Genomic DNA, 20,842 nt, shown 5'->3' with positions numbered 1-20,842 from the left:
AAAAGCAGAGGAAGGAAGAAAATACGGTATGCGTACCCATGTGAAGGTTATCCTCTGAAGGGTCGTCCAGCACCTGTTAAACAAACACAACAATGAATAAAAGTAAGACTTATTGCTGTCGGTAATATTTATTATCATTTAAAAAAAATATACTTTTAGGGTCAATCTGTGCATAACGCATTATGTGGATTGAGTCAGAAGAAGAAAAGAAAAAGAAAGAAGAAAAAAAAAAGATTTGTGACAGCTGCAAAGTCATTTTGAACCGAACTGTTTTAACTATTTGACCTTTTCAGTCGACGCACATTAAAGCAGCTTAGAGTTCAGCGACAGACAGCAGAGAAGCTTTCATTTAAAAATGTCATCCGCGCAATGGCTTGCCTCAAGCCGACTGATGGTCTGTTTAATAAACAGAGATGTCATCACTGCACTGTGGTTCTTGCAAGGCGACTCGGTAAAGCATCCTTTGTGGGTTTAAACGACAAGAGGGAATATAAAAGGTCTGTCAAAGCAATGCCTTATCGGGAATGGTTGCTTTTAATCTTAATCTTTTATCTTAAAGCAACAGTAAGGAGGAACAATTGGGGGTATTTAATTACACGAATCTTCCTGACATTGCTGATGCGTAATTGATGTTTTATTGTGGAAAATGCAAGTTGAAAGAATTAAAGGAGAAGTCAACCTTCAACATTTGTTGACAATATTTTTTTTATATGTGACCTCACTAATCTAAACATGTCGTTCTGATTAACGTTTGTGAAATATGAGTTATGCAGCCATTATTTATCCATCTCAGGGGGAGGCCATTTTGCCACTTGCTGTCAAATGAAGATGACATCACAGTTGCTCAAAGCTCAGGCAATGACCAATCACAGCTCGCCTGTTTTCTGAAGCTGAGCTGCGATTGGCTGTTACCTGAGCAACTGTGATATAATTTCCACTTGACAGCAAGTGGCAAAATGGCCACCCCCTGAGATGGATAAATAATGGCTGCATAACTCATATTTCACAAACGTTAATCAGAACGACATGTTTAGATTAGTGAGGTCACATATAAAAAAATGTGAGTGGGACGCTAAAACAGAACAGACAATCTAGCACAACTAGTGTGAGTTAATGTATAATGTCCACAAAAATACTGGAATTGTTTTGTTTTTTTACATGATCAAAAAATGCAATATTGCTATTTTGTCTGTGAGGTGGTGACTTGTCACACATCTCAATTTTGTTTTAATGAAATAGAATTGACTGTACAGTAAATGGAAATCATGGAAATATGAGTCATTCCAAATATGATTGTAAAAATAGTAAGTCATCACAGAGAAAGAAGAAAAAACATTCAAAGAAAAACATGCGTGAAGGGGTGACAGCTTCTGACCCCTAGTGAGTTGGTACTTTTCTTGGTGACTGTTGATTAAAACAGATCAAAAAAAGTAACTGAATTTACAGATTGTTGCTTTAAAAGAGAGAAAAAAGTGGTCCTCTATGACTCAGCATGGATGATATTCCTCCTTGTCCCCGCCATCTGTGACAAATGGACACATCACATTCAATGCTTTTAATCTGTTCTACACTGCGTGGGCTTCAATATTCAAAAGGAGAGAAAAGAGGGACTGGAATGCAGTCTCAGAGTCAGCCAAGAATGAAAGTGACTTTTGACACAAGCAGAACTCGGGGAACAAATTGGGTATAATGTAATTGGCAAATGCACTCTCTTCCAAAAGTAGTGGGGGGAAAAAGAGACAGATTCCTTACTTGAGCTGTAGGCTGAAAATGTTTTGGTTTGATCAAAAACATTATTGAGACTGATTGGGATATCCTCAATTATAAAGCAAGACAATGATTCTCAAGACAACAGGGCTGGTGTGTCTTATTTCCAATAATATGCTTTACGCATCTCCACTAGTCTAAACTCAGCATGAGGGTCTCTGTAGAAGCACCCCCCACCCCTCCCCCAATGGGGCAGCCATGTTGGACAAAACATTAGTTACACCCCAGATTCTTGTTTGTAGGAATCTCCAAAGCGTCTTTCCACCTTGCAAGAATCAGGAGTCCCATTCAAATTTTCCACTGTAATTTTCAAGTTATTATATTAGGGTAGCACCTGGAACACAGGTGCACGTTAACACCGATCTTCCATTAACAGTGTGATTTCATCATTAACTATCTATTGTCTAACAAATTCGCTGGTTGGATCCGGAATGTTTGATGAATGATTTTGTTTTCAGGATTTAAAAAGTGATCAACTCACCTCCACTAATTTAACAATGTTGACATGATCGAGCTTTTTGAGGATGGCAATCTCTTGGTAGACCCTTTCCAATGGTCCCAAGAATTTGGGCTGCTCTCCTTGGACTGCCTTTGGTCCTCTTGGAGGTGGGCGACCTAAAGAATCCCAAATTTAGAACAACAACAACAAAAACGGATGTCTCCACATTCTATGTGTATTCTAACAAATGCTTTCATCGAGAAATTTGTAACTTTTCCTGCTACGAGTTTAATGCTACATTGGTTGTTTTTTATAATGATGTACAATCCTGACACACACATGCACAAATGCATGGGGGGAAAACAGTATTTGTAACCTGAGGCAACTGAAAAGGCAAGTGGGCATCAATGACTTTGTCCCAGTGAAAAAGTGATCACTATTCAGTGCCAATGTGCCACAAAACCAAATAACAAAAAAAAAAAAAAGCCAAAACAATCGGCATAATCTGGATGTTTTTGCAAAACTTCCTCTATTGTGTTTTTGCAGGTGTGTGGGCTTTGACTTACGTGGAAACCCACACTGCTTCATTAACTTCTTCTTGGACACCACTTTCATGGCCTGCAAAGCAAGAAGTCATTTTGGTCTTTTTTTTTTTTTTTTAAATTGCACTAAATATGCATCCTTGCAGAACTGAGAGTTACTGATACGCTCTCCATTTTTATCCACATTGATGTGCACGCCTGCCTTCCTGCGTGCGTGTATACATGATTAAATCGGTGAATGCGTGGCTCGAGCTGCGGATGGAAACGCTTGCGTGAAATAAAATTCAAATTACCAGGAAACAGAATCAACCATGTATGTGTGTCATTACTCATCTGCTCCGCTTTTGATTCCTGTCATTGTTATTTAGGATAATACTTAGATGTCACCAGAGACAAGCTGCAAAAACCCACAATTTGTCCCAGGAGGCCACCATTTCTGTCACACTCAACAATCAGTGTCACCAGTGAATGTTTCTAAACATTAGAATGTAGACGCATTATGAATCTTAAGGATGACAATTGTTGATTCTGTGAACATGTCCTTGGATGATCTCATTCTATTGAAAACCGTGTTCACGTTGTTCTTCATTTGGCCAAGATATATATTTTTTCCTTCTTTTCATTAGACTCATGGGTAGGTGTTCAGGTTTGGTGGTGGGCGTAAAAAGCACAAAACAGACAGCGGGTTTGCATTGTCTGGTAATTGCTTTACATGAAGGAAAGAAAACCTTGAAGAATATATATTTTTTAAATGTATTGGAAATGAAAAATGCAACAATCCAGGATGTCGCCTCTTGCCCAAAACTGGGATTGTCTCCAGTTCACGTGTGACTCAAACGCTATAGAAAACTAGATGGACTACAAAATTATCTTTACCTAAAATACAGGTCAAAGTATCTTGATACAAATGGTAGCAATTAAGACACAATAATTATCAACAATGATTTAACAAGGTAGGAAAGCGGTAAATATCTACGATGCAACAATTTATTTCTATAAATCTCCACAAGTGTTTACATATCAAAAGATTCTACAACTTTCCTAGGAAATTACAATGCCCACTGATTTTTTTGTAAATTATTTTTTTTGCAACAGACACAAATGTGTCCTACTCATTTTGCATTTGGCACCATGATGGCGAGTGACCCTTTATTTATGCAAATCCACGTGGAACTGCCACAAAGTCTTTATGACTCATCCAGAAAGATTTTACATTTTCACATTTTAAAAAAAACCTTCCGACACAAGCAAATCTCTCAGCGTCATGGGCAAATGTGCCTTCGCAATACAATGAACAAATATCTGCTTGATGCACAATAACACCGTAAATGCATGGGTGCACTGGAAGTGGCACTTGTTATTTGCAAGGGAACTAGAAAATCAAAGAGGCAGAAAGCCACTGAGGTGGAAGACAAAGAAAAAAATCAATGGCACAGGGGAAATTTCTGGAGCTCCTCCTCTCTACGCAACAGGCAGAGGCAGAGCGGCTCTGAACACACCATTATGTGTCTTTAATGGCAGGAAAGGGATTACAGGTCAATCAAATGTGCTGACTTACATAATGTTTGTCATCATCCTCATTATAAGCAAGTTTGACTACGCCGTAGGAACCCTGCAAAACAAAACAAAAAAGAAGGGATCAAATGCGGCCACAGTTTGTTGTTCATTAATAAAACAAACAAACGCATCCATCTGAGACGGCTGCAGTAAATCCATTCAAAAACAAAATGTTTGGCCTGTACAGCTTCCCACACACTCTGCTCTAGGATCTCCATTTTCCACTTGTGTTTGGGTAGTCTGGGTGTAAAAAGCTTCAAGCATTTCTGTCACATTGCCTGCTTTTAAAGTAAACCAAACATGGTTGCATGATTTATGTTTACAACAAACTTATTCAAGAATTATTTGTCCATTATTCCTTCTAATTTTGCACAATGAATACAAAATGATCCTAAATTATTCTAAATGACTTAGATTGAGCATTCACCACTAGAATCCATTTCTTTTGATATCCTTGACAGAATTGACACTTTACACGATTAGGATTTTTGCAGCCAATCAGCAAGTTTGAAAAAAACAAAACAAAACGAGACTCGATTATTGATTTAATCAGAACATATCTAATTAAACAACTTGTATATTTACTCTACGAAATCCACGTATAATTGATGCCCACTGAAATTCATTGGGTAAAAATAAACTGTACATTAAATTTACCCTATAAAGCCCGAACCATAAAATATATGAGAGAAAATTCAGATTCTTTATAAATAGAGTCTTTATGGGTCCCTTTGAACAAACAAAACACTTAAAAAAACAAAACAACTTCCACATATGACTTTTGATTTGTGTGTCATATTTGATACAGCCGGTCACAATGCTTTAAATTCATACATTTATACTTTTCAAAAATATGACAATTAACAGACATATCAAACATATTAGTATTTTGAATGTATGTGGCCGAAAGTTATTGTAACTCACGCGGAGTGATGAAATCTATTCTGAATTAAAGACATGTTCAAATGAAATAACATATACTTTAGCTAATATGATTGGATGGTCGAAAGTGCGGAGGCGGAACTTGCGCCTCCCAGCTCAAAAGGATTGCACGTGCTGCGAAAACAACAAGAAACAAAACTCACCTTTCCAATTTCACTCTTCAACTTATACTGGTTCAACTGGATACAATCCTGTAAGAGGTTGAAATCAGGAAGGGAGAAGAAACACAATCATCAATCATCACAAACACACAAAGGCTAAAAAAATAAAAAATAAATAAAAAATGTGCAGATGTTGCTGTGTGTGGTTGCTGATGGTTCAGTCTCTACTTTGTGTTTACAGTCCATTAGAGTGGTATTGCTTAGAAAGGCTGCTTTGCCGTTCCATAGCAACTACCGCCACTACATATCAGTGTCAGCCAGCCAGTAGAGGAGGGCAAACGACAGAACGGTCAGAGGCTTTGGATGGCGCGGGGCGACACACACCAAAGTGAGCGAGTGCTCAAATTGTAGGATCAACACGTGGATCCATAGTGAAAATGGATGCAACGCATCTCTGATGAGAGTTGGTAGGTGGTGGTGGTGGCTTGAGCCAGAGCAATGCCTGAGGCTTGTGTTCCCAGACTGAGAGGAGGGGGAAGAACATTTTGTCGATGGTGAAAAACAGACCAGAATAGCATGACAAAAAAAAAATACAGCAGCAGCTCATGTTGCAGGGCCACCAGGCGAAGTGCTTTAGAAAAAAAAAATACTATTATGAAGCAGGTTATATAATGTGTTGCTTGCTGGGCAAACAATACAAAAAAAACAACAACACACAGCTGGGACTAGAATTTTGTGTTGGAGGTTGCTGACTGGTGTGATGGTGTGAGGGAGTGTGGGCAGGGCTGCAAACAAGAGTTCGAAAGAAGAGCTTAGACTGGTCAAGAACATTAAGAGGCCAAACTCTGGGAATGGATGGCTTTGAGTCAGAGGCATTAACGGGGGGGGGGGGGGGGGGATAAATGTTATGTTGAAAAACAAAATACTGCATCATCATGGTGGTTTCATGTTATAACATCTTATTATACAAATAAATCAATTGTGTTTACGCAAAAACAATTTTCATTGTAGATCACTCAGAATAGGGAAAGAAAGAAAAGCAGCATATGTGTAATCATTTTAAAGACGCAAGTTGCAAATCTGAAAAGTGAAAACCTGTTGAATAAACATTTGAACAAAACCCTACTAATCGGTATCGGCTCTGAAAAAATAATATTGGTCTATCCCTGACATATATATACCTGTATACATATATGAGAAGGAAAAAAATACCCATATATGTGTATACATAGTATGTATGAAAATACAGATGCTGTATATTGCTAGTGTAAGTCACAATTTTCTACATTTGTTATTATTATTATTTTATCTTTTTCAAATATTTGACCTATCTCAAGTGTTGAAAATGGTTTGCTCGCTTTGTTGATGCAATGTTTTTGGGGTCTCCTGAAAAGTGACTATTTTGGAGGTTGTTTTTTTTTGGAGCGATTCATTTTGTGTGTTTTGGAGCACAGGATGTTTCTTGACAATCGCTCCTGCAGTGCTGCAACCTCCTCTGCTGAACTCACTGGATCCTTTGCTTTAGCATCACAGATCAATATCTGTGCACTTAGTGTCTGTGAATCACATTTTAATAAAGCAATTAAGATAAGAATTAAGTTTTAGTTGGATAGTACAGGGTTCAAATATATATCAAGATTCATCGTTTGCTGTATGAAAACCTTCTCTCGTATGAATCCTCACCTGAGAATCCGATATGGACACACGTTTAGACTCCACCGTGGGCCTTCGAGCCACCCGAGGGGAGACGTGTGTATACCCCCCTCCAGAGGAGAGGTAAGTGCCTCTCTCCTGCAGCGAAAACTTCCTCCCGGTCAACTGAGGACGTGATGGTTGAGTCCTTTTGGGCTGATCCCTGTCCAGCTGAGCACGTCCATTTCTCACAGGAGTACCCCGATCTTCTGTGGACATGGCGGCCAGGATGTCTGTGAGGCTGCTGCTCTGTTCCTCAGAACTGGACTCCAGCCTTTCGATGCCAGGCTCGCTGCTCATCGCCATGGCAGGAGGAGAGGTGGGCTTGGCGCAGTTGATTGGAAGAGTAATATTGCGCCTCCACCTGCATCAATGTGAACTGGACCAGCTGGCGTCCGCAGTCCTCGGGGTGTTGCAAGAGCTGGGAGCCAAAAAGAGGAAAAACGTGAGCAGTTTATATATATATATATATATATATATATATATCGGCTTTACCCCCCTTTGCTGTTCAACAATGCACGCAATGACCGCTTAGTAGTCTAACAATATGCCCAATGTAAAATACACAAACTCAGCGCTGAACAAAAGCTAGCATTAACATCCACTGATGCCATCACACCACAACAGGTAAGGTAAGGTATTTTTATTGTTTAAATACTGTACTGTACTGTAAATGTAAAAAAACGTACAATAGAAATTAAAATGGGAATTTTCAGTTTTTGGAGCTTGGGAACGGATTAATTGCATTTACATTATTTCCTATGGGAGAAAATGTTTCTGAGGTTGAACAATTCGGACTTTGAACACTTTGTAGAAACAAATTATGTTCAAACTCTGAGGTACCACTGTATAGGTATCATGTAGAAAAAAAAAGAAAAAAAAATCATCTACAGGTAAGCATAATATATAATATATAATCAATACTAGTATTAAGGAAAAGCTTATTGCATTCAACAGGAAAAATAGTGCCTATTTATTATAAGGACATTCTATGTTTATAGACTAAGACTGTGCAAAGTATCTACATTAAACATTGAAATGGAGAAAGTCATCATAGCACCCACATTGAGTTAGCAAACAAACACGTAAAATTTGGTAGCAACACACTAATAATGAACTCTAAGCATTAACGTACATATACAGTACTTACATAAATTGAATGGGCACTTGAGAGAGAGGATTGACGTAAATCGTGTTAAAAAACAAAAATAAACATTCTGTCAGCCATGCATGCCATTTACGTCAAAAAGGGTCAGAGAATACAAATAATTCATATGCTTCTGTATTGCTTTCTTTCTACATAGTAAGATTTTCATCACTTATCATCATCATCCACATTCATTTTAAGGCCAGATTTTCTCAAATGATTTTAGAGAGGAGTAATTGTATGTGAAAAGGAAGAGCGCATTATATTGTTGGTGCAGATTGGGATATAGTCGAAATTCATCACAATAATCACGGGCCAGCATGTCATAATATTTTCGGGCCTTTAATGATTCATTTGAACCATTCTTTCTCTAGGGTGGTAATGTAAATCTTTAATTGGGTGCACAAGTCTGAATTTCTATTCCTGTGATCTACACTGTGTGTATTGTTGATCTACATAAAGTGTTTTGTCGCCATTTGTAAGCAAGTCAAGTTTATCTGTACGGTACTGAATCACAAAAGAGTCTCAGAGGACTTCACAGGCCCACAATTCACGATGAGCAATGACGTCACTTTTTTAAGCCGTCAACTCAATTCTTTGGCTCAATTTAAACATGTTCAACAATAACTTGCAAATCCCACATTTGTCTTACAAATGTTTTATCTTGTATTTTTGATCAAAACACTATCACTTTATTATGTAGTAGAATTCCTGCAATATTAACAATTTATTGAGCTTAAAATGCATGATCTGCACTGTCTAGTCAGTGATATTGATAAAACATAACAAAAAAATTATCTCAACGTACATCACGTAATGCAGTATGTCCAGAAATATGCTCTTCACACATAAACAGATTTTTTTTTTCACAAGAAAACCAAGAGACTACGGGAGCCAAAACAAATATATATTGAATGTGTAGCCTGCTTCTACAAACTCGTAACCATCTCGTACTCTCGAACTAGAATGTCCGCTGAATGGGAAAAAAGGGGTGGGAGTAAAAATGAACAGAATGACAAATCTCAGGACAAGCCAGTATTTGGAAAAAGCTAAAGAACTTGAGCCAAAGCAACATGCACATGTTTGCTGGAATCCATGTGTTGAAAACCTTCAAAAGTGACAATTTTGTATTTAAAAAAAAAAACTTGGCTCCGTGATTCAGGGAAGCGCCATGTGGGCCTGTTTACAATGTTGCTCAAAGGCTGATTGTGGGAAACGGATTTGATGCATTCTGCCAAAAAAAAAAAAAAACAGGCATGGTATTTGAAGTGGTTTGCAGGGGGGAATGGTTTGGAAAGGAGCAGCTGTTAGCACTACAGCACATTTTTAACAGGGTAACATTGTGAGTTGACATGACTTGACACAGCAGTTTACAATAGACAGCTATGTTGAAATCATAACAAATAAAAATAAAAAGCTCTTGGCCAAGAAAACTGGAACAAAATTCTAAAAATAATGAAAATATAGTACTGAATGAATATATTTTTTTAGAGGGCGGGAGCAATATTCAGAGAAAAAAACTCGTAAATTTGCGACTTTATAATGTGGCAAATTTTCGAGAAAAAAAAACTTACGAGAAATACACGTAGCGTAGCTATAGTCTAATCATGTGAGGGTTCATTGGTGGTTAATGGGACATTGTTTATAAAATGAAAAGGCAGGTTGGAGACGGATTCATTCTCAAATTTGAACTTTACTCGTCATTTACCGCAGCTAGAGCGACAACACTTCCTGATCCTCTATCAGCTGACTAACACTAACCAATCAGATGCTAGCATACTTTATGTAAATGCTAGTGAATGACGGAGAGCAGCAAATTTGACACATCAACTTAGATACTTGTACAAAAAAAGCTACAAAAATGTATGAACGTGTAAATAATAATTCTGGAAACAAATGTACAAGTAAATATAAATTTTAACAAATTAACTTAAATGCTTGATAGTCCGGGTGTGGACCTTCGCAAAGTGAGGCGTCGCACACAACGGTTCAAAGAGCGAATGCATAACATGATATTAACATGATATGGTTAATCTATGCTAAAGCAATTACTATCTTCTTTTTTGGAAACCCGACCGAAAAGTATTAGTACAAACAGTCGAGTAGTACGCTACGTGTATTTCTCGTAAGTTTTTTATTATTTTTCTCGCAAATCTGCCACTTTATAAAGCCGCAAATTTGCCACTTTATAAAGTGGCAAATTTGAGAGAGAGAAAAAATCATAAATTTGCGAGTTTATAAAGTGGCAAATTTGCCCAAAAATGTCTCTGAATATTGCCCCCGCCCTCTAAAAAATATATATTTATACGTGGCCCTAATACGCCGTCGTAGAATGCTCAAACATCATTCACCAATAATAATTTCCTTTAACTTAAAATTAGGCCACTGTATGAATAATTTTTGGCTAAACTGCATATCAAGGTGTGCAATTTGGGGCTCACCCAGTGTAATTGTAATTGTCTTGTTAAGTTCTAAGAAAAAAAACACAACAAATGATCTTACTCTGCAGACAAGATCATTCATCTTATCCCTTCAAACTGCGAATCAGTAGCATATGACCATTTCAGATTTAAGATTGCCATTATTTTGTATCCGATAATTGGGAAGGCGTTGTCAGTAAAGGAAAATACATTGTCTGACTACTGACTCATCCAGAGGAAAAAATTGATGTCATATTTTGCTCATTCAAATCCCCAAAGTGACAATCAGTCTTCGAATAGCTTCCTCTCAATGTTGCGCCATTCGGACCATTATGAATGCGTGAGCAATATCCTGCTGCGAGGCGAGTAGCAGCAGTGATGTAATTATTCTTTTTAGCAGTAATGACATTTCCCTGAAAAGCTACCACCATTTTCTCATTTTTGTCAAGTAAGTGCAATTTGTATTAGTTGTATTAAATGGCCCTGCTCTTTACTAATAGATGTGATGTGAATATTGAAATAAAATAACAGCTAATAAATTACTTATTATTATTTTTTTAAATCTTATTTTATTTACTTTTTTTTTTTCCTGATGTGTTAGTAAAGAAAGCTGGAGTTATTTACGGTAACAATGATTTCCAATCGGGGGAGGGGGAGGAATTAATCACTAATAACTAGGGGTGTCAAAATGAGTGCCATAATTTTGAGTTAATTTAAAGTTCCTTTAACGCTACTATTTTTTTTTAACGAGCGATTAATGATTTACTTTCCACTTTCCGGAATTCCAGTCGCAACGCAGCAGACATGTCCGCGTCAAAATTTAGCATGAATACATTTAATAATAATGTATATATTTGTATTTTACAATTTTTAAAATGGGCAGAATTTCACAAGTTATTTCATGTTAAAGATTAGATAGCTCTTAATATGAAAAGAACAATGCACTGAGCTGTCACCAATATCTTACAAACATAATTATGCCATCTAGTGGCAGAAAAATTACCAACACAAATCAATATCACACTCGTTTTTTACAGTACAGTACATCTTTTTAATTTTAAGTCAATTTTATGAATTATTATGAAATGACTGTATCAATAGCTAAAAGATGCAGAACGATTTCTATTAGTTTAACATTTTAACATTTTATGTATGAAAAAGTGTTATTATATTTTAAAACCGATATGAAATTTGTGATTAATCATGAGTTAACTATTGAAGTCATGCAATTCATTACAATTAATTTGTTATCACCTGACAGCCCTAATAAAAACTCATTAAAAATATGCTATCTTCATTTAAAATGATGTACTTTTGATCACATCATTGTGCAATCATCAATAAAAGTATTAATTTCCCTTTTAATAATTAATTTAATTTAGTTTAATTGCAATTTTTTTGTATCAAGATATGAGACTTCAACAAGAAAATCACACATCATATGTCTTGCTGTAATTAAAAACAAAATACAGACATTGATGGATGAAAACCAACGACAGCCTTGCGAGCTACAGTTGAAAATCAAGTGCTTTCAACAACGGCCATTTTTGCTCAAGTTTAGCTACCCGAGAGGCAATAACGGTAAAAGCTCCAGAGTGGTTTGTTGGACAAATGACTCCATTAGTGAACCACTTTCACTCTTACCTGACTTCTATCAGTCTGTGCCAAAATTATGTTGCATGCAAGGCAAACAATGAGATCCAAGAGCAGGATAAAAGAAAGAAAAAGAGTCATTTGTAAAGGCTGAGAAATGGGGGACATGCCATAATAATGCACACAGAGGAAATCTTCAAGGAGCGCTTCATATATTGGCTCTGTCTTTTTCTTTCTGGCTTCTTTTTTTATGAGTTCTTGACAGAGAGCAATGCATTGTAAACACAGATGAATCCCCCCCATATTTCTACTGCTAACATTTTAACCCTGAAAACCTACACAGGTTTATTTATCGTCATTTTTATGAACAGTCTTTATCTTTATTTAACAATAGGAGATGGTCAGGAGAGCGGAGGTGAATGTTGGAAATGTGCACTCACTGGAAACTCTATTAGGTACACCCACACAATCTAACATCACAAAGAAGAACAAAACAAAAACACTCAACAGAAAATAGTTTTCTGCTAGCGGTATTAACTCAATAATATCTTTGTTATTGAAGTTGTCATTTCAGCTTCTCCAAATGGCAATACATCAAGCTGAGAAGTGTTTAAAATATTTATGTGTAACATTTATATTCTGTGCAAGGTGTCGGGGATATTGAGCCGATCCCAGCGTGCTTGCTAGTCATTCACCTCGGCGCAGCAGATGAGCTCTTTTATTCACTATATGTTGCAATAAGTTATTTAAATAAAATGGTACAAATAAGCCAGAGGTGTCCAAACTAGTGCCTGTGGGCCATTTGTGGCCCACTGACCTTTTTTTACCGGCCCACAAATAGCATTTTTACATTACTTTGTGTTATTATTTAATTGTTTGTGTGATTATTAAAAATAAAAAAATAAACTTATGTAACATTAAATTGTTTTGTTCTGAATGATTGTTCATTTCTATTGGCAAGGATCATTGTAATATAAGAAAGACACTTTGAAAGACAACGCTATACTTTTGTTTGTGTTTTCTTGGTCATTTTTTGTTTATTATTTCAGTCTTACAAAAACAATAAGATAAATGGAGTGTAAAGGAATAACAACACTTCTGGAGCTGTTAACTTTCTACATCCACGACCTCCACGACACCCATGGCAACTACTATTACTACTACTAATACAAATAAGAATACATTGATTTTATGTGGAGATTTTATTAATATGCAAAGATGCAAAGATTCAATTGACAAACAAATTAACATTTCTATTTATAACACATCTAAAATAAAGATTCTGAATCAGAATCAACATTTTTGCTCCATTTTCTGCTCTGTGGCCATATCGCCTAGCCTGGTATGAAATGTGCTATTAAATAAAGTTGTGTTGCCTACTGTACGTCTGTCCTGCAAAAAAAAAGTATTAGGCCTAATCACACTGTAGTATAGGGCGGTATAAGACCTGGTGTCAGCGTAACTAAGCCCTGGCTGCCATCTGGTGGTGAATGGTGTTATTACAACTTCAAACTCGAGCCGACACGTGCATATTTGTGATTTGGCACCTCTGGAATTGCATGTTTTTCTTTTCAAAGTTTTAATATTGGTTTTTTTTTATATATATATTTAACAATGGTGTTAGCTTGGAATATTTTTTTTTTAAAACAAACACGCCCCCCCCCCACCAACTTTTTGTTAAATTAAAGCAGTGAAAACCACGTTGTACAGTACTGCAAATAAAGACATCACATGCCCCTTTTTCTAAATCATAAACACAAACATACTGTATGTGTTTAAAATTAAGGTGTGACAGGCCTTCACTTTCCTTCACCTGTCATATTTCATATTACTCAAATAGTGGCTGGTTCACATAAATCCCTGAGCAAAAAGGAGAGCGGGAATGCCGCATAGCACATTGGGGACATCAGAACAGCTTGTATTTAAACAGCTTTTGTGTGCGTATAAACACACACGCACACACCCCCAACATCTTACACCCAATACACACCACCCCCCACCACACAGATACACTTGATTCTTTTTTTTGGGTGAAAGGATTAAATGAGACATTTCATCCCCCCCGCCCTATCATGACAACTCCCCACAAACACACACACATGCAAATAGAAAAGCCCCCCCCCTTAAATGTCGTCTTCTGTTACGGAAGCAAACAGTTAGGAGTGATTATGCCTCGTCATCGTTGACTGCGATTTTAACGTGACATTTTCCAATGAGGTTTTCTTTCTATGAGCACAGTGAACAACATCTCAAAGGGCTCTGTGGAGAGTGAGTATGCATAAAAATCAGCTATCAGCTATGGTAATGGGAAATGAAAAATGGATTTAAAACAATTGCAGTCACAGAAATTATTCATACAGGCTATAGTTGTGTAGGCCGGTGACACGGGATTTTAAATGCCTCATCAGTGCACCACAATGGCCAAATTTAAGAGAAAATTGGCCAACGGTTGACACATAGGAGACTCTCCAGAATGTCCAGGGTCGTCCCCGAGGCCTCCTATCGATCTGTCTGTCGATTTCCTGCTCCATCCTGCCCTCATACGTGAACAAGACCCCAAGATACTTGAAGTACCCCACTTGGGGCAGCAGGCACTCCAGCCGTTTCTGACTTTTTCAGCGTGTGAATTTTTTTTCTAATATTTAAATCAAGATTCGACTCCCATCCCTTTACTGTATGGAGGACCAAAACTGCTAACATTCAAAATAAATAAATGACTAAATAAATGACTAAAAGTGAAAATAAAAATGGATATAAAAAAATACATAAATTCGAAAATAAATTAAATCACAAAAAATAAATATAAATGGAAATAAAAACAAAAAAATATATATACATACATAAACAAATGCAATTATTTTTTTAATTATATTTTTTTACATTCGTTTTTATTTTCACTTTTAGTCATTTATTTATTTATTTAGCCATTTATTCTGTCATTTTTTAATTATTTATCTTTGTTTACCTATGTGTGTCTTGTGTTGGACTCTGCCATTACAAACTACCTTTCATTGGTCGAGTGAGCGGCTCGGCGAACAAGGAAGTCTCGCCCGGCGTACATTGGAGCGCTCCAGCAATGGACGACTATCTGGTCCACTGTCACCTCGACTTGTTGTCGAGCAACTTAAGTCGCAAGTCGTGGTGGCAGTGGACAAGATGGTCGTCCATTGCTGGAGTTCTCCACGCAAACCGGCGAGACTTCCTTCTTTGCAACAGCGGAGTCCAACCGAAGACATTCTTAGGACCGCCCCCTCATTTGAATAAGATTTTGTCCTGGCAGTATGGACCAAAACTGCCCAAATTTAAAATAAATAAATGACAAAATTAATATAAAATGACTAAAAGTGAAAATAAAAATGGATATATAAAAATATAATTCAAAAATTAAATACAAATGTATTTATTCATGTATATACATTTTTGTTGTTTTTATTTCCATTTATATATATATATAAAAAAAAAAAATCCGAATTATATATATTTTTATATCCGTTTTTATTTTCACTTTTATTTATTTATTCATTTAGTCATTTATTTATTTTGAATTTTGGCAGTTTTGGTCCTCCATATTATTGGGTCATCAAATGACGTGGCCAACGGACAAAAAATGTCTCCGTGTCAAAAGCCCTTCCCAACTACAGAGGAACCTGCAGTGTTTTCACTTGACACTTTCTAATGTGTTCATCTAACACAGACTAATCCCTGGAACTCCTTAAATTAATCCACAGGATTAGCAAGCAATTGTACCAGACACCACTTTAACTCTAAATCTATTAAACAGCTCAGTGAGACTTGATGGCAAAAACACACAATATACTATACGTGCACAACAGGGTCCATAATTTATGAATATATCTGCCTCAGTAGAAATTTAATGAACCCTGACTGCCATACCTGCGACTGCCAATAACGCCTCTAGGATTACATAGGATATAACACTGACATGCTGGATGAGCTTATTATTTCTCCTCTACTCATACCGATCGACTGGCAGTGCAGTTTACAGCACGGTTGACCTTCCTTGGAATCCTTGATATGGTGCTGCATTAACAAGGACAGACCAGACCCCCTTCCAGCTTTTCCTCCAGGCAAATGATTCACATCATTGTTGACATGTCTCATCGAATAAACAGTTGGAGAAATACTCTCTTCCTTCTTGTGTCCACTGGACCCTCTGCTTGCTTGATCATCTATTTTTAGAAGGTTGCCGCACTGGCTCTGAGGAGCTAAGGTAATCACACTCAACTATGGGGCTTGAGAGCGAAGCGCTCCATATCACAAGACTGGAAGTCTACAATGATGAGAACCCACGGGGGGATTATGATGTTGCTGCTGAAAATGAGAAAGGACCCTCCCCTTCAGCGCGTAACTCGGTGCCCTGTAAATCCCTCAGAACATCCCACTGATCCCTCTCTTCAATATTCGAAACCAGTGACCAGGTGGCTGGACGAGCACATTGATTGACCTGCTTCCGGCTTACATTCGCTCTCTGCTAAGTGACCGCCTTCATATGAGATGCGGCTCAAAGACAGACCAAGCTTTTATTACCCATTACAATCGGAGCACTACAACCCAAACATGCATGTGGTTCAAGCAGAGCACCCACAGAACCAAAGAGTTTTCCCTGAGGCTGAATACTGTTCATCAACACTTTGGTTTGAGTTTTTGATCTTAGAGGATTCCTACTACGAAAAACGAATATTTTTTTTATTTAACTGATAAGCAAGTGCAGTCCCTCTGGCTGATATGCACACTATGACAACATTTGATGAATAATCCTACAACATTGGTGTGTCAACAGTATGTTACAATGTAGCTGCAGTAGATGGAGCTCCTACATAAGACAGTATGAGGGGTCAACATTTGATTCATCGGAGAGCAAATGTAGACGTTGAATCACTAATCTGTTGTCAAATATTGGATTTTTCTTTACTCAAATATTAACTTTCAGGTTAGATAACAGATCATTGTTTGACAAAGACAAAATCATTTCGATTAAAACTGTAAGAAAACCTGATAAATGGTACTGCCAAACGCTTTCTTTTTTTTTCTTTCACACAAATGATTACATTATTAACTCATTCACTGCCATTGACGGCTATAGACGTCCAAAATTCATTTGAACTATTTCTATTAGTTTAACATTTTTTCTCACTTTGGTTAACAAGAGTATGAAAACCTAGAATTTTTTTTATTGTATATTTAGAACAGATATAAAATGTGAGTTAACTAGCGAAGTCATGCGATTAATTATGATTACAAATTTTAATCGGCTGACGCCCCAAATTTTTTATAATGTTTTCTATTTTTTTTATTAATTCATTGCCATTGACGGCTATAAACATCAAAAATTCATTTCAACGATTTCTATTAGTTTAACATTTTTTCCCCACTTTTGTTAACAAGAGTAGGAAAACCTAGAATTTTGTTATTGTACATTTAGAACAGATATAAAATTTGTGATTAATTGTGAGTTAACTAGTGAAGTCATGCGATTAATTACAATTAAAAATTGTAATCGCCTGTCGCCCCTAATAAAAAAAAATATATATATTTTTTTTTTAATTAATTTATGACAGTGAATGAGTTAATACATTCCAGTATGGCCCTTGCTTTGTGCTTATGGTTGGTTGGTCGTTCGGACCTTCCTCAGACTGTTCGAAAAATCTTGGAAAACTTGGAAGCGTAGAACAATTAAGGGGGTTGACCAAAACTCTGACTAAGAACTCAAAACATCACCATCATCAGTGGTGTCAAGTTGCACTTGCTGAGTTTTGTATGTGCTAATCATTTCCGTTCCGTAAACTGAAGAAGAATAATGTCAGAGAGGAAGAACATGCCCCTTTCACTAATGGTATAGTTCCCCTTCAAATTGGAGCAATGTCCTATTTTTGCAAGGCAGCCCAAATATTGAATAAAAGCGACATCTTTTAGGCTTTAAATATAACATTACGTTTACGTGCTAATTTACAGTCGCAACTGATGGTCGGAAACAAACTGAGAATGCACTTTGCAAAGAAACACACAGATAGAAATTGATTACCGCAGGAAATAGTGTTGAGTCCATGGGTCAATTGAAAGATCTAAGTTATATTTACTATTATTAGTTGTTATTATTAAGTCAGACCAAGCTAAAAAATTAGATTTTTTTCCCCTAATGAGACCGGAGTAATCGGGAAATGGATTAGTTTAAAGCCAGAGGGGAAAATACAAGCACTGAGTTAGTAACTGCTGTTTGCGAATAATGATTAAATGAATTCAATCGGTGTGAATTACACGTGATATGATCTGTCCTTGACAGTTACTGCAGACCTAAACTGCGTCAGTCTCAATCGGAAAGCTTCACAGTAATTCACAGTTTAAAACAGTTCCCTTCTCTGGTGTCTTAGACTGCTTTTTATATAGCACTTTCAGTGTTTCCCACACCATAGTCGCGTTTCCACCGCAGGAACTTCGGGGTAAATTTACGAGGCCAGCCCCGTATGTGCGCGTCTCCACTGCAGGAGCCTTCCCAACCGGGCCACATTTACAGGAACTTACGGGGACGAGCGGTGGTCCTACTCGAGGGTAGGGTACTCCGCCGGCCCGATAAACTCCCGATCGGGCTCTCGTGCTGATTGGCTAAAAATGATTTAGTATAAAAAATGATCTTACCTCCATGCGCGACGATGATGCATTCTCGGCTTAAGCCTCTTCCACCGAAACAATTCTCTTAATAATCCTTCGCCGTCTCCTCTCACTCAAACCATCCATCCACGCCAAGTACATAAAAAAGGAGAAAAAAACGGCAACCTCCACAAAATTTTCTCTTTCCTCGTTCTGATTTTTGCGGCGCCGTGCTCGGGTGACGACACAGAAGCCGTCGCGAGGCGTTTACGTGTCGATCGGAACTCGTGACGTCGCGGAATGGGTCGTACTCCGAGGTGGAGACACAGCCACAAGCGGGCCGGCTGAGAGGACGGTTCTGGTGAAAGTCCCTACCCCCCTCCCCATACCCAAACGTCCTGCGGTGGAAACACGGCTCACCCAAGTAAACTGGCCACCACTCCAAAAGTTTTCAAGAAAATGTATTAAAAATTGATTTGAAAAAGTGTCACGACTGGATATACCGTTTGCCGTCACTTTCGAGGTCCAGTGTCTTGCTCAAGGACACTTTGACATGGCCACCAGGGGTGAGGATCGAACCCACAACCTCACGGATGGGAGACGACCACTCTATCACCGAGCCATGCCACCCACAACCGCCTTTATAAAACATGCGTGACGTGTTCATCAAAATAGGATTGAGAATTAAAGCACAATTTACACCAAGCTATTTCTAGGCCAATGGCAACCCCGGATTTCATTGCCATGACGACTGGGGGCGGAGCAAGGTGTGACTGCACGTTGACCCCCGAATCCAAAATTTTCGGTGTCCGAATATTCGGTGCATCAGTGGTAAAAATCATCTAATTGACGTGTAAGCCTTCTATCAATTGAGTGGTACTGACTGTTCATGTGCAAAGGTTTTTACATTCTGTTTTTCTCCCATTAAGTTACATCAAGCGCTTTTATACAACCTGTGTAGTTAATATTCAGGAAAACGGTATATTTTGAAAGTACGAGACCAAGATTCATTCTGGCAAGTAAAAAGAATTTCATGCTTCTTTCTCCCCAAATCAATAGTGCTAAAAATTGTCTGAGAAATGTGGAGAGGCGCCACGGTTGGTCGATTCCCCAGATTGGATTTATGAGCTAAGGTGAAAAATTGGATGGATTTCCCCACAAGGAGAGTGATGATGTCGGGTGGCGCACAATCAGCTCCTGCCTTCCACACTAACAGCATTTGATCAAAAAAAGACTGCTTGCTTTCATTCAATTCCATAAGCAGGAGCATCAGAGTTCAAAAAGAGTTCAGCGACCAGACACTCTGGTAATGTAATTAGGAGAAAATATGGAGAATTATATTTTTAATGGCATGTTATAATTGCTAATGAATAAAATGTAAGATATAATAGTTGGGTCTCTCGAGTTCCCACCCATCAAGCGTGAAATGACCCCGTGAGCTGTTCTGCACTTCCGCTCCATTGTTACATAAAGGTCGAGCTAATTCACATAATAACTCCCTCCATGCAGTTTTCCCACTGTTACGGCCCACCATATTCCGTGGCTGTTTATTTGTGGAGAGGGGTTTGTGTTACGGGGGTTAGTTTTGGTGCGTGGGAGATCTCTATCTGCTATTTCCTGATTGGTGGCCCTGATTGGTGGCCCTTATCCCCGGCCGGCTCAACCGACGAATCGGTGCAGGGGGGAGTAGCCACCAGCTGCATCGATTAACCCCCACTGCTAAAAAAGGACCGGGCTGGTTGTAGTGCTGTCACTATCGAATATTTCCAGAATTGATTAATCGATCGAATATTCAATCGATTAATTGATTAATCGGACTCATTTTAATTTTGCATTTAAGTGTATTTCTAAAGCATTTTTCCCCTGATTATGGTTTATTAACCAGTGACTGGTGTTTATTTTGTACAGTACTTCGTATAGTGATGAAAAAAAAAGGGGGGGGGGTTGATGTTACCGGTTCGGTCATTGTTTTCCAAAGTAAAAACATATGCTTGCAAATGTCTTGTTTTGATTAAACACAGTCTTCTTTCATGAAG

General features: G+C 37.8%; 1 protein-coding gene across 2 annotated transcripts in view; it reads right to left on the bottom strand.

The window, feature by feature from the left end:
* Nucleotides 1-20,842, bottom strand: part of camkk1a (calcium/calmodulin-dependent protein kinase kinase 1, alpha a) — a 43,006-nt gene that overhangs the window by 14,838 nt on the left and 7,326 nt on the right. For both annotated transcript variants that reach the window (XM_086098130.1, XM_086098129.1), the window contains exons 2-7: nt 7,032-7,461; nt 5,391-5,438; nt 4,307-4,360; nt 2,773-2,824; nt 2,249-2,382; nt 37-73 (exon numbers count right to left, since the gene is read on the bottom strand). In XM_086098130.1, coding sequence (XP_085954256.1) covers nt 37-73; nt 2,249-2,382; nt 2,773-2,824; nt 4,307-4,360; nt 5,391-5,438; nt 7,032-7,346 — 640 coding nt within the window. In that variant the 5' untranslated portion in view covers nt 7,347-7,461. The remainder of the gene's footprint in view (nt 1-36; nt 74-2,248; nt 2,383-2,772; nt 2,825-4,306; nt 4,361-5,390; nt 5,439-7,031; nt 7,462-20,842) is intronic.

The sequence above is a fragment of the Leptonotus elevatus genome, chromosome 16 (genome assembly GCF_054856555.1).
Source record: "Leptonotus elevatus isolate MCC_2025b chromosome 16, RoL_Lele_1.0, whole genome shotgun sequence".
NCBI lineage: Eukaryota > Metazoa > Chordata > Actinopteri > Syngnathiformes > Syngnathidae > Leptonotus > Leptonotus elevatus.
This window is presented reverse-complemented; position numbering and strand designations above follow the sequence as displayed.